Raw genomic sequence first — 15,132 nt, forward strand, 5'->3', positions numbered from 1 at the left:
GTTGGACACAGTCTTTGTCCCATATGGGGCCCACAGTCTCAATCCCCATTTTACAGATGAGGTAACTGAGGCCCAGAGAACTGAAGTGACTTCATCTGAGAGTTCAGATGAAGAAGGTGGGACTGGACCCTTCAAAGCATCTGACCGGCCTAATTGGAATTGTGTAACCACTGTAATATTAACTTGTAGCTACTAAGCCAGAATCAAATTTCTACTCTGTGTTCTTCTCCAAGTGCTTAGTTCAGAGTTCTGACACAGTAATCACTCTAACTTTGAAGGCTTTCCCAAGTGTTGAATAGAGAGCACTGCACCCATTAAGTACTCACTAAATAACACTTCCCTTACTCCTACTACTAGAAATTGAGATTTGTGAGGTGTAAATAGATGTTACAACTACTGGAAGGTTTCCCAAGCATTTGATACGGTGGATTTTTGGACCCAGATGGTGGTGGTGGTACTACTGCTGCTGGTTAATTTTATTACTACTATTGTAAATTTGTTGATGCTTTTACTGAGTAACTCTCATGAACAGGTGTGTATTTTCCTTTAATTCATTACTGAAAAATTTCTTGAGAAAAAGGCGGTAATCACGAAACCTCGTTCATGATTAACCAGCATCAATACAGCTTAATCTAATATAATCAAACTAAAGGATTAGCATCCCTACACTTCCTTTGCGATCACCTGGAATTAGATTTCTTTGGTCTTCAATCATAGCTAGATGACATGTTAGAAACCAATAATTTTCAGGTTAATGAAAACAGGAAGTAATTTCCTGGATGTTTCTAGGAACGATTTGGAAATGTTTCCTAGATTTCTACAGAAAAGTAAAAACAGGACAAGAGTTGAAAACCATTCTATAGTGAAAAATCTCAACTGTCTACAATCCCATTTGGTCCTTTCAATTCCAGAGAATGAAGAGTTTGATCAGTCTTCTCTAGATCCCTTAAATGGATCCTCAGAAAATAGGTATCCATTTGCTAAACGAACAGATGCTGAAAATCTGTATTATTAAAATCTTTTAGACTGTCAGCCCACTGTTGGGTAGGGACTGTCTCTATATGTTGCCAACTTGTACTTCCCAAGCGCTTAGTACAGTGCTCTGCACACAGTAAGCGCTCAATACGATTGATTGATTGATTTAGCTGACAAAGTAACAGAATCAAAACCTCCAGTGATATGCTGAGATAGAAAGTGTTTCTCATGAAGTAAGAAGTCCTTCTCTGGATCAGTGCATTTATTCTGAAGAAATTAGACTGTAAATTAATTCCATATTTGGCCTATTGCACCCATGTGTCAGTTAATGTGAACTGGTGCTGTACTTTCTTCTAGACTGTAAGCTTGTTGTGGGCAGAGAATGTGAATGCTAATTCTATTGTATTGTGCTCTCCCAAGCACTTAGTACAGTGCTCTGCAAATAGTAAGTGCTCAGTAAATATGATCAATGGATTTACATGTCCATTATATAGAGCATGGGCCTGGGAGCCAGGAAACACAGGTCCTAATCCTGGCTCCACCCATAAACCTCAAGTACATAATGATAATGATAACAATAATAATAATAATAATAATAATAATAGCATTTACTAAGTGCTTACTATGTGCAAAGCACTGTTCTAAGTGCTGGGGAGGTTACAAGGTGATCAGGTTGTCCCACGGGGGGCTCACAGTCTTAATCGCCATTTTACATATGAGGTAACTGAGGCACAGAGAAGTTAAGTGACTTGCCCAAAGTCACACAGTTGACAAGTGGGGGAGCCGGGATTTGAACCCATGACCTCTGACTCCAAAGCGTGGGCTCTTTCCACTGAGCCACGCTGCTTCTCCATGACATTACCTCTCTGACCCTCAAGCTTCTCCTCTATAAAATGGGGTGAATACTTTCTCTCTCTCTCTTTTTAAATTGTATTTGTCAAGTACTTATGTGTGCCAGGTCCTATACTAAGCACTGGGGGAGATCAAAGATAATCAGTTTGGACAGAGTCCATGTCCCACATGGGGATCACTATCTTAATCCTCATTTTACAGAAAAGCTGAAGCACAGAAAGTTAATTTCCCAAGGTCTTACAGCAGACAGGAAGTGCAGTTGGAATAATAATCCAGGTCCTCTGACAACCTGGTCAGTGCTCTTTCTCCTAGGTTATATTGCTTTTCTGTGAGGCAGGGATTTTGCCTACCAACTCTACCACCTTGCACTCTCCCAAACCCTAAATACAATATTCTGTACACAGTGCTTAATAATAATAATAATAATAACAATAATGGTATTTGTTAAGTGCTTACTATGTGCAAAGCACTGTTCTAAGCGCTGGGGAGGATACAAGGTGATCAGGTTGTCCCATGTGGGGCTCACAATTTTAATCCCCATTTTACAGATGAGGTAACAGGCACAGAGAAGTTAAGTGGCTTGCCCAAGGTCACACAGCTGACAAGTGGCAGAGTCAGGATTCGAACCCATGACCTCTGACTAACAAGCCCACGCTCTTTCCACTGAGCAACACTGCTACTGATCGACTGGGAAGCTGTCAGCCTTTTGTTGGAAGAGCAGGGTTTCAGCTGGGTTTTCCAGCCTAAATAAAAAAAGACTCATATCACTTGAACCAAGAGATTAAAAAGTCACAGTGGCTAGCAGGAAAGGGTGGTAAGAGATCAACCAAGAAAATTTAATGTTAAGCCTTTAACAGTATCATCTAGCCACAGGGTTTAAAAAGTAACAGTTCCCCAAAGGGAGGGGTTAAACTCGTCTCATAAAAGTATAAAGGGACAATGATAATGACAGAAACCAGGGTAGGTGAAGCCCAGGTTATTCAGATAGCAAGCCAGGATTCAGAGAAAGATGCAGGGATGGAGATTGTAAGGTTATGAGGGAAACATTCATCATTTATCAAAGAAAAAGACCAAAGTGTCTTCCTCTGATAGATATGGAGGGAAAATGATAACAAATGGGGAATTCTATTATTTCTTTCCCCCCACTCTATCTTTATGAAAACCTTCAGCTGGGATCAGATAACCAAAGCAAATGACAACTATAATTGGAGGACAGAAAGGCTAACTAGAATAAGGAAGAACATGGCTGATAACACTTGAAAAAAAATGGAAGATTTGAATCAGTGGGGCCTGATGACATGCTTCTTGGAGTTCTTTAAGGAATGACAGATGTTCTGGCTGAGTCGTCAGCTATTTGTCACACCTGGGCACAAAGAAGTGATGCATTGTCCACGGTGTTATGCAAGTCTACCAAGGACAACTGCAGATGGAACCACTGCTCCATCTGCCTCAGGACCCGTGACAGGATACACTGAGAAAGGAGCAAGACAGTCTTCGATAAAAGCGTCTCAGAGACTAGACCTAAGGGCACTACCAGATTCTCTGTGGTGGTAGAGGCAAGATGGTACCTGAAAATTACCTCCGCATATCTTTAACAAGTCCTGTTTACACCGTGAGCCTGTATTGAGCATTGAATGGGTACTTATAAAATGACTTCTTTTCTATCACTGGCTAGAATGAAAATCTACTGGAGTCAAATTCCTACAGATTAAAAAAAAAAATCCTTATTTTCACAGAGGAGAAAAACAAGGGGGAGGAGGAGGAGAAAGAACAGGGGAAGGAGAAAGTTAGAATGAAACCATTCATGGAGAACAAAGGAAAGAGCAAATGTAAAGAATGGAGGGAGGGAAGGGGGAGAATGTCCGATCACCACTGGAGAGGTTTATTGAAGAGGATACCACAAAATGGTCTCCAATATTCCATTTGGGTTTACTGTAGCTTGTAATTTTGCTATTTCATGGCCAATGGACTACTTTATAGATCAGTCACCAGCAGAGACCCATGTGGATTCTGTAGGTGATTATCAAAATTTTAAAGCAACCAAAAATCTTCCAGCAGTGTGGCCTAATGGGTAAAGCATGGGCCTGTGAGTCAGAAGGACTTGGGTCCTAACCCCAGCTCCATCACTTGTCTGTTGTGTTACTTTGGGCAAGTCACTCAGCTTCTCTGGGCTTTTAGTTACCTCATCTGTAAAGTGAGAATGGCGATGATGAGCCCTGTGTGGGACAGGGACTGTGTCCAACCCAATTAGCTTGTACCATCCCAGGGCTTAGTGCGGTGGCTGGCAAACAGTAAACACAAATACCACAATTTTATTGTTATTATTCCATTAAGCATCCCGTGTCTCATTGGAAAAAGAATGCTGAGTTAGATTCTCATGTCCTTATGCTCCTATGATAAAGTTAACTGCGTTTGCACATCAGAGAGAAACATGAGCAAAGAGAACGTCAAAAAAAGCAAACACTGAACACAAATCCAGAAAAAAAGGACATTCATCACTGTTTCTAAAGTATCTTTTACTTCGCTATATCACTCAGGCAATAGAAAATAGGTAAAGAGGGAAAGAGACAGACAAATCACATGGAAAACAAACTGGGCATTTCCAGTAATAGAGTATGGGAAAATTATCAATTAATGATATGTATTGAGCACCTACTGTGTGCCTAGCACTGTACTAAGGGCTGAGAAAGTACAACACATTTGGTAGACACAATCCCTGCCCACAAGGAGTTTACAGTCTAGAAAATAACTTTGCTCTCTCTGTGTGGCGCCAAACCCCTCTCCCAATTTCTTAGATTGTGAGCTCCTTGAGTGCCAAAGTCACTAATTTTCATGCATGTACCTTTCTCAGCATTTGGCATTGTGCTTTACACACAGAAAGCACTTATTACTATTGTATGCAAATGCACAAATGGATTTTCAATGATGTATATACACATTTAACTTTGCAGAGAGGTATAAAAATTTTTTCACCCTTCATCCCATTACAGTGGCTTTATACTCCTTGATAGGAAAATAAACAAAATCAAAATGCTGACAATACCAGAAAAACTATATTCATGGGCCCCTGGCACACAGAAGTCTCTGCAAAGCAACCTCCATTCACAGATAAACATTTGCCTTCAACGCAAAAGAACACTTTTTTTTTCTAGCTTTGTAGTTGGAGAGGGGGTTATCTAGATTATCTTTTCTTTGCTATTAGCCTACTTAAAGCTGAATGAATATGTTAGTAAAAGTCATACATATTTAAGAGAAGCATCCTTGCCCAGTAGATAGAGCATGGGCCTGGAAGTCAGAAAGACCTGAGTTCTAATCCCAGCTCCACCACTTGTCTGCTGCATGATCTTGGCAAAGTCACTTCACTTCTGTGTCTGTTACCTCATCTGTGAAATGGGGAACAAGACTGAGAGCCCCATGTGGGACAGGGACTGTACCCAACCTAATTAACTTCTACTTCATCACTTAGAGCGGTGCCTGGCACATAGGGCTTAACAAAAATGATTTAAAAAAAAAAGGGCAGTCACATTAGCTTGACAAATTTGTATCAGCAAAGACTGGCTTTTCTTCAATGGGTACCCCAAGAATAGACTCTTGCAATTCCTTCCACAGACTGAAACCCTCAGCCCTTGTTTTTAAAGGCCTATTTAACTTCCCCTAAGATTATGAACTCTCTGTGGGCAAGAACTGTCTTCAATTTTAAATTTTCCTTTTTCTGTTCCAAGCCCATAACCCAGTGCAAGGTTTTGGGCCCAGCTCCTTACTCTATAGGTGTGTGTGGGGGCTGGAGGGAGAAAGAGAGGCTTATTAAAAAGCTCAAGGGAAGCAGCATGGCCCAGTGGATAGAGCACAGCCTGGGAAGTCAGAGGACCTGGGTTCTAATCCCAGTTCTGCCCCTTGTCTGCTGTGTGACCTTGGACAAGTAACTGCACTGGGCCTCAGTTACCTCTTCTAGAAAACTGGGATTAAAACTGAGCACCACAGGAGGCATGGACTATGTCTAAACTGATTAAGTTGTATCTACTACCACCTGTGCTTGGTATAGTGCCTGGCACATAGCATTTACAAATGCCATAAAAATATGATTTGGGGAAAAAAAAAACTCTGCCTTCTCTTCTAATGGCAACTCAGAGGTGTTTGCCAAAACACCAGTGAAGCAAAGTGAGGCAGGCCCAGACAGTAGGTCAAATCGTTAAGACCCTTGTGGGCAAATAATATTTGCTATGCAATTACCATGTTAAGCACCTTACCAAGGGCTGGGATAGACAGAGAATAATCAGGTCAGATCTAGTCCTTGTCCCACATAGGGATCTCAGTCTAAGTAGCAGGGAGAACAGGTACTGAATCCCCATTTTAAAGGTTAAGAACCTGAGGCACAGAGAAGTGACTAATCCAAGATCACACAGCAAGCAATTGGCAGAGTTGGGATTATTCATCATTATTGGAGGGAGAACAGTTATTTAATCCCACCTCTGCCAATTATTATTCTTATTATACCAAGAGGATCTTCAACACTAATTCCCGACTATTTTTATTTGGATTTAAGGCTCTCCCCCATCTTTCCCTGGTTCAAAGGGCATGCAAATTGAAGAACAGTGATCCTGCTATCTGTCCAATTCCTCTAAAACAACACAATAATAATAAAATTGTGGTAACTGTTAAGCACTTACTATGTGCCAAGCACTGATCTAAGAACTGGGGAAGGTACAAGTTAAGCAGGTTGGACACAGTTGCTGTCCCACATGAGGCTCACACTCTTAATCCCCATTTGATAGATGAGGGAACTGAGGCCCAGAGAAGTTAAATGACTTGCCCAAGGTCATATTAGATATGTGGTGGAGTTGGGATTAGGACCCAGGAGACTCAAGCTATATCCATTAAACCACACTGCTTCTCCAATCCGAACTGTTTTTGCTCTGGTTTAATAATAATGATGGCATTATGATGTGCCAGGCACTGTTCTAAGCAATGGGGTAGACACAAGGTAATCAGGTTGTCCCACGTGGGGCTCACAATCTTAATCCTCATTTTACAGATGACGTAACAGGCTCAGAGAAGTTAAGTGACTTTCCCAGATTCACACAGCTGATTAGTGACAGGGTGGGGATTAGAACCCATGACCTCTGACTCCCAAGCCTGTGCTTTTTCCACTAAGTCATGCTGGTTTGGCAGAGATTTCAAAGTAGTGGGGGAAGTGGTTGGGTTTGACTTCTATCACTCATCTCCCCCTGCCCTCCCATCCTTTCTCTCAGTTGCAGACAGCTCTGAGGAGCCCTCTCCTCTTGCACTCATCCTGAGGAGCCAAGAGTCGCAAGCCATTTGGGCACAGTGGAGGATACTGAGAATGGGCCTTAATCCACTGTCTGGGTCCCACCAGGACAAAGCGCCAAGCCCAGAGCTGCCTAGTGGGAGAGGGTGAGTGTGGTGGTGGGAAAAGGAGAAGAATACTGATTTAGACTTTTCAGAAACGTTTTCTGAGTCAGTGTGTCCCACAGTGAATTTTAGCCCTGACCCCCAATTCCCAAGCAGCCAACAAATGTTCCCACTAGTTCTCACTGTTCCCTTCCTTGACTCTGGGGTGAACATAACCCATTTTAAAGCAAATATCTTGCGTTCATGGAGTCAGGGACACTCCTCCCCATATGGACAGATTAAATTATATTAGAGACTATAACCTGAAAAATTAGAGTTCAAGAAAATACTTTCAGTAGGTCATCCAAAATTGGTTATAATATGGTTCCCTTAGCAAATCAGTACAACAGCAGTGTTTTGATTTTTTTTTCTCCAAAAGTTAAATGAGTGTCAATTTGCCCTTGATACATACTAAATTCCCTAGGAGGAAAATAGGGCCCTAAATCCTCTTTTCTTCTCCCCCCACCCCCACCTTCCCAGGGGGAGGGAGAGATGGATTAGAAAACTTCATTTAATAGTAGGAAAATTAGCCTTCCAAAATTTGTAATGTTTTCAGCTTTGGAAGGTTCTTCACTGATTTATCTACATTGATAGTACCAGTATTAGGTTTTAGACAACCTAATGATATTTGTTTTACTCTTTAGCAATCAGCAAAATGCCATGTACCTTTTTTTAAAGGAGATAATATTTCCAAAAAAGAAATTGTGTGTGTGCGTGTTTATGTGTCAGCCAATGGGCATGTTTAGCTTTTAGCCAAAGGTTGAAAGGTTAAAAACCCAAATGAAGCAGAATCCTTGCTTAAGATATTAATTGAGTAAAATGCTCCCAAGTGTAAGTCACTCCCTGTTTTGAAGAATTTCAAGTCATAATTCAGTGAATTCCTGCAGCTGAAATGTACTCTCCCACACCAAAATTTGGGCCAAGTGAATATTTGGAACAGACATTGTAGCTGGGCCCAAGTGGGGTCCATAGCCAGAAAGTTCCATCATGGAAAGTGAGAAAGGTGAATCTAGGACTGGGAGATTGGAAGAGGGAACATAGTAAAATCTTCAAAAACATTATAGCTATGTTCTTGGAAAATGTACTAGTTACTGAATATAAGGAAACGGGGGATAGGTTCTAAAGATCAGAGATTTGTCTTGCTTTAAGTAATATTTTGACAAGATTTAAAAGTATTTAATGGCAATTATTTATAGAAACTCTAAGTCTGTGTTAGATGTATAATAAAGCAATAAATGCTACTTCAGACGAAGTTTTCTCACCTTCCAATGGAGGGAAGGGGTGGAGAAGGAGGTAAGAAAGAGGAGAGGGGAGGAATGAGAGAGGGCAGCTTGAAAGGAGATGTCATAGAAACTGAACTGAAAGGGGGAAGCATCACATACTCTCCCTGATTGGGGAAGATCAGTGTGGCAGGCACTGGAGACTGTAAGGTTCATTATGGGCAGGTAATGCATCTGCTAATTCTGTTGTGTTGTACTCTCCCAAGTGCTAAGCACAGTGCTCTGCACATAGGAAACACTGTGTAAACACCACTGATTGAAGCAAGGTTTTTCGGGCAGCATGGAACTGAGTCCAGGATGTCCAAGGTCCATTCTCCACACCCGGCCATGGGGAGAGGAGTATGCCAGGATGGCAGTGCTGGTTACTGATACTTATTTTTCAGAAACATTCTCTCTCTCTCTCAGTCTCTTTTATGGTATTTGTTAAGTCCTTACTATGTGCTGCATACTGTACTAAGTGCTGGGGTACATATAAGCTAATCTGGTTGGACCCAGTCCAAATGACACATAGGGGTTCAAAGTCAATCACCATTTTACAGATAAAGTAATAGACACAGAGAAGAGAAAAAGTGATATGCCCAGGGGTTAGAACCCAGGTCCTTCTGATTCCCAGTCCTGTGCCCTATCCACTAACCCATGCTGCTTCTCATCTCATTATGATCCTGTTCTTACCTGAAAACATCAACAGTGTTTTCTTTTTAAAGCTGTGTGCTCTTAATAAAAGCTTCAGCAAAAGTAAACTGTACAACAGTGGCTGAAAATATCACGCCCCCTCCCCTGCCTATCCATAGACTTGCCAGTAGGAACCAGAGTATGCAGCCTGTAAACAGTCTTAAGGCAGACCTAACTGATGAAGAGAGATCACAAAAAGTTCTTGGTACTCTAGCAAATCACACCGTTGCACTTAAAACCATCTTGACTACGAATTCACTGTTTCATAAAAGTCATTTGAACAAGGCAGGTCCTTCCCTGCCTTAGCTGTACCAGAGAGAACTAGCCTGAAAAGGAGCTTCCCTTGAGCAGACTTCAGTTGCAACTCAAGTTCTGTCCACATCCCCAAATACTGCAGCTCTGGTTGTCATATCTCAAAAATGGCAGAATAGGTACCGAGGCAGCAACCAACATTATCATGAGTAGGGGAAGTCCAGGAGGATGTTTCCTTGTGTAAATACACAGAGAGACTAGTACAATACCTTTCCAACTTGGCAGACAGAAGCCAAGGGAACCTACTTTGACATGGAGGGTGTACATAGGATGAACACGAAGTTATTATTCATTCATATTTGACTGCTTACTGTGTGCAGAGCACTAAGTACTTGGAAGAGTACACTACAACAACAGACACATTCCCTGCCCACAACAAGCTTACAGTCAGGGGTGGGGGGGCAGGAGGAGAGAGACAGACACTAATATAAATTACAGATATGTACATAAGTGCTGTTGTTGGGTTCGGGGTGGGGGGAGATGAACAAAGAGAGCAAGTCTGGGTGACAGAAGGGAGTGGAGAAGAGGAAAGGGGGGCTTAGTCAGGGAAGGCCTCTTGGAGGAGATGTGCCCTCAATAAGGCTTTGAAGGTGGGGAGAGTAATTTGAGGAGGGAGAGTGTTACCAGGACAAGGGAATATTTGCTGAAGAATGAAAATGGTAGATTTTAAGCACTCAAGGAAAGATTTTTACACAGTGAGAGAAGCATTTGGAATTGGTTACTACAGGAAACTACACAAGCAAAAATAGTTCAGAAAAGGCTTTGATGAACTCAGAGATGATAATAATCACAGTATGCATATTTCCTCTACAAATTGGCAGGCACATAAACCCCACTTCCCCCCTCCTCTGTTTCCAGAAAACTCCACCCAGCCACGCCCACCAAACTTCACAGGAGCAGATGGTGGTCAAAGTAGGGCCTTTATAATTATGCACAAGGTTTTAAAGGTCTATTTTCACCATACAGGAAATAGGTTTTTGTAAATTCCCACCACAGTACTATGCCCAGAGTAGATACTCAAAACTATAACACAGCAAATACATGTTAGTAAAGGAAAATCCTAGCACAATGACAAAATTGGATTAACTAGGAGAGCAACTATTATACTACTCCTACAAACAGGCTTTGGTGTCCTTGATCCAGTATGTCAGTGCTTATTATATTTTAAGAAGCTTTCATCCTTGTTAAAGCAACAAGATAAATAAGACACACTTACCACCCCAGGGGCACAGTTGTCTCTGAAAGCAGGCGTAGTTGAAATCCTTCAGTCCCATTCAGTAGTAATACGATTTCAAGGATTTCAAAAGGGTCATCACTAAAGCTGAACCCTCCGTGGGCTTTTCTCCACCGTCCTTCAGGCCCAACCCCACCCCATTCATAAACTCTTCTGAAAAACCAACACTTGAATTTTACAGAGTATTTGTGTTGTTAAATTAAAAAAAACAAACTACCCTCCTCTTTAAAACAGAGCAAACGTGGCTGAGACCCTACCCTATAATGGCTGGAAAACGGCTGCCTCAATCTCAGCTGCTGCGAATTTACAGAGATTATAGCAGCACGTGGAACAATCAGAATGCCCGTATGGGCCTCTGTGATGCATTTCCGGTTTTCTGAGGGAGAAAGGTAAATAAATCATTCACAGTTGATTCTCTTCTACTCAAGAAACTCTGGAAGCATTAATAGGTTTGGCTAAACTCCTGCTGCTTTTGCAACTAGGTGGGACTAAAGGCAAATTTGTTTATCTTTGGGTGTTGGGTCAATGCTTCACAGTTCACATTTGCTGAAGGTTTATTAAAATCCACGTGAAAGGAATTAAAAGGAGCATAGGAATAATGAAGAATTGAGGAATAATGGGATCATAGGTGGAAATGGAGAGAGAGACAATTTCTGAAAAATTGAAATCTGTTCTCCTGAAATTCAAAGCCCTCTTAAAGTCACTTCTAAGCTAATACCCCCACTCCCAAATCATCTCGAGGCTGTAAGGGCCTTATGGGTAGAGAACATAATAATAACAATGGTATTTATAAAGTGTTTACTATGTGACAAGCACTGTTTTAAGCACTGGGGTAGATACAAGCTACCCCGGGAGAAGCAGTGCGGCCTAATGGATAGAGCATGAGCCTGGGAGTCAGAAAGTCTCGAGATCTATTGCCGACCCTGGCACTTGTCTGCTGGGTGATCATGCGTAAGTCACTTAACCTCTCTGTGCCCTAGTTATCTCACCTGTAAAATGGGGATTGAGACTGTGAGCTCCACTTGGGGCAGGGATGTGTCCAACCTGATTTGTTTGTATCCATCCCAGTGCTTAGTACAGTGCTTGGCACTTAGTAAGCACTTAACAAATACCTTGATTATTACAATGATAGTAATAGTATTTATTAAGCGATTACTGGGTTCCAAATTATTAAGCTAATCAGGTATTGCACAGTTCCTTTCCTACGTGGGGCTCACAGTCTTAATCCCCATTTTATAGATGAGGTAACTGAGGCACAGAGAAGTGACGTGACTCGCCCATGCTGCTTCTCTAACGTGTCTACCAACTCTGTTGTACTGTTCTCTCCTATGTACCTTGAATAGTGCTGTGCAGGCAGTAGGCATCAGTAAGTACAATGAATTGATTTATTGATTTCAAGCAATCAGTCATCCTTGCCACTTAATACATTAATTTGCATTGATGTTTTTCCTCTTGTTCCTGTTTTGTGTGCCATTTGTCTGCTGTGTGACCTTGGAAAGTCACTTTACTTCTCTGTGCCTGTTATGTCATCTGTATAATGGGGATTGAGACTGCGAGCTTCATGTGGGACTGGGACTGTGTCCAACCTGATTTGCTTATATCTACCCCTGTGCTTAGTACAGTGCCTAGAACATAAACAATTAATCCCATAATTATGATCATTAATATTACTATTACCACATATCATTAGTATCTAGTTGCCTCCTCAACTAGAAGGTAAACTCCTTGATGATAGAGATTCCATTTTCTACTTTTATCATACTCTCCAGGCATTTATTCATCACCCTCCTCCCAGCCCAACAGCACTTATGTACATATCTGTAATTTATTTACATTAATGTCTATCTCCCCCTCTAGACTGTAAACTCATTGTGGGCAGGGAATGTGCCTGCTTGTTATATAATTCCCTCCCATGAGCTTAGTGCAGTGCTCTGCACACAGTAAGCACTCAATAAATTAGATTGACTGACTGCATTCAATATTTGGTCAATAAGTAGTCGATTATGATGATGATGGCAGACTATTGCACTGCCATACTTATATGCCTGCTCCTGTTGACCCAATAACTGAAAGCAAGACAGGTTCAGGTAAAATGCCCTCCTGGAATAAAAATAAAATGAAAAGACCTGTAGCAACACAATACCTTTCTTCAGTGACTAACAGAGGTGTAATGGAATACTGTAATGATTATATGTTCTACTCTGAACACTCTGATTATTCCCTGGTGCTCAATTTATCTTCATTACATTATCCTTAAAAGCCATCCTTTAATGTATGTAATTACTAAAGGCACTGACACAACCCTGTCAAAAGGCCCTCTTGGGATTCTTAAGGATTTCCCCAATTCAGACAATGGGATGGACTTCTTTCATTCAAGTTTAAAAACCACAGCACAGAGGAAAAAAAAGTGTGTGTGTGGGGGGTGTTTGGTGGGGGGAAGAAATCTCATCCTGAAATATTCCAAACTGAAAAAATTTGATACTAGCTGTCATGAAGCAGTACACAATAAGCAAGTGGGAACCTATTTTCCAAAGAAGATGGACATCCAAAATGAATGAGCCAGCTGTGGGAATACTGAACATGTAAGTGTGTGTGTTTGTGTGAGTTATGGAAATATCTGAATGTGAATGTGTGTATACATCACACTTTAGAATTACACTCTCAACAGAAATACAAAAATCCATATAAATTTAGCTTTAAGATATTGAATTTTTGCAATGCTAATTGGGATATGTTTACAAGCTGTCAATGAATATTAGTACACTACTTATGTTCTTTGAACTTAGCTGTCAATATAGAAACCAAGGGAGATTAATTTCAGGGAAAACAGCCTAGAGATTTTTCAGGATTGGAAACCCATAAGACTTGGCAAGTATAGATCAGTATCAATTTTTTTTCCTGATCATTTTATTTTGAAAAAGGAGCCCACAAGATCAGAATTGGTTATGCTTTAGTCATAGAATGTTTACAAAAACAAGGTGGGGATCATTGCTGCTTTGGGGATCATTGCTGCTTTGGGGATCATTTCATTGCCTCGGCCCATTGTATTTAGTGAGTTTACACCTTTTGTCTAACTCCCTTCAAGAATAGTGCAAAAGTTGTAAAAATGGCCCATTTTACATTGTAAATTCCTCAGCTGAAGCATATAATTCATTCTGGAATGGTGCGAAAGTATCTGAGACTATGCTGCATTAGCTCTGCAGTGATGCAGAGCATTAAATTAAACATTTTGAGCACATGCCTCCCTAGGTCTTGGGCTAAACTTCAGGTGAAGATAAAGACAGTTACAGACAGAAAGCTCCTGTAGAAATGAGATGTGCTTTGGGGGAAGAACACCCCAGCCCAGACCTTCCACAGTGCGAAAGCCCAGGCCCCTTGCTGGAGATGACTGTATGTCAGATTGTTACTTCCAAAGACTCAGTCTCCAATGGGGCATGTCGACCAGACCTGAGGCTCAATTTCCTCTTTCCCTGATAAAAGCCACTACATCTTTATCTTCCTCTGAAATACCCAGAGGGGCAGGAACCAATAATTCCAGTCCACTCATCCCCTTGGAACACACTTCATCCCTTAATATTCATTACTGCACTTCCAGATGAAAATAATAGGAAAGTCCACCTCTTGAAAGTGGGATTTTTGCCTGTCAAGCATGTGGTCCAGAGTTGAAAAGAGAACTGACAGAAGTACAGTGACCTAGAAAATTCAGATCTCCTCCTGTCCTCTAGACTGGAAGTTCTTTAGGGGCAGATTTTTTTTAATTTTTATTATTTGTTTTAAGGCATTTGTTAAGCCTTGACTGTGTGCCAGGCACTGTACTAAGCATTGGGGTAGATTCAAGCTAATCAGGTTGGACACAATCCCTGCCCTACATGGGGCATACAGTCTTAAACCTCAATTTACAGATGAGGTGACTGAGGCCCAGAGAAGTTAAGTGACTTGCCTAAGGCCACACAGCAGACAACTGGTGGAGCCAGGATTAGAACACGTCCTTCTGACTCCTAGGCCCATGCTCTATCAACTAGGCCACAGTACTTCTCTGCTAACTTTGTTGTATTATACTCTCCCAAGTGCTTAGTACAGTGCTCTACACATAGTAAGTGCTTAAAAAATACCATTGATTGATTGTTCATCTGTTTCTTGGGTTTATTCCTGGGATGGCAAAAGTGGAAGAGATGCTGAGTGAGTTATTTTTCTTTCCCTCTTTCTCTGTCCCTCTCTATCTCTCTTTTCTCTTTCCTGCTTTCTCCCTTCTGTTTTAGACTGTGAGCCCACTTTTTAGACTGTGAGCCCACTGTTGGGTAGGGACTATCTCTATATGTTGCCAATTTGTACTTCCCAAGCACTTAGTACAGTGCTCTGCACACGTAAGCGCTCAATAAATATGACATTGATTCTGTC

The 15,132-nt window shown here is 41.4% G+C and overlaps 1 protein-coding gene across 3 annotated transcripts in view; it reads right to left on the bottom strand.

The window, feature by feature from the left end:
- Positions 1-10,971, bottom strand: part of MAGI2 (membrane associated guanylate kinase, WW and PDZ domain containing 2) — an 825,111-nt gene extending 814,140 nt beyond the window's left edge. For all 3 annotated transcript variants that reach the window (XM_038740978.1, XM_038740977.1, XM_038740980.1), the window contains exon 1: positions 10,717-10,971. In XM_038740978.1, the coding sequence (XP_038596906.1) occupies positions 10,717-10,774 (58 nt within the window). In that variant the 5' untranslated portion in view covers positions 10,775-10,971. The remainder of the gene's footprint in view (positions 1-10,716) is intronic.
- Between the last annotated feature and the right edge of the window lie 4,161 nt (positions 10,972-15,132).

Source organism: Tachyglossus aculeatus, assembly GCF_015852505.1.
Source record: "Tachyglossus aculeatus isolate mTacAcu1 chromosome 12 unlocalized genomic scaffold, mTacAcu1.pri SUPER_6_unloc_1, whole genome shotgun sequence".
Lineage (NCBI taxonomy): Eukaryota > Metazoa > Chordata > Mammalia > Monotremata > Tachyglossidae > Tachyglossus > Tachyglossus aculeatus.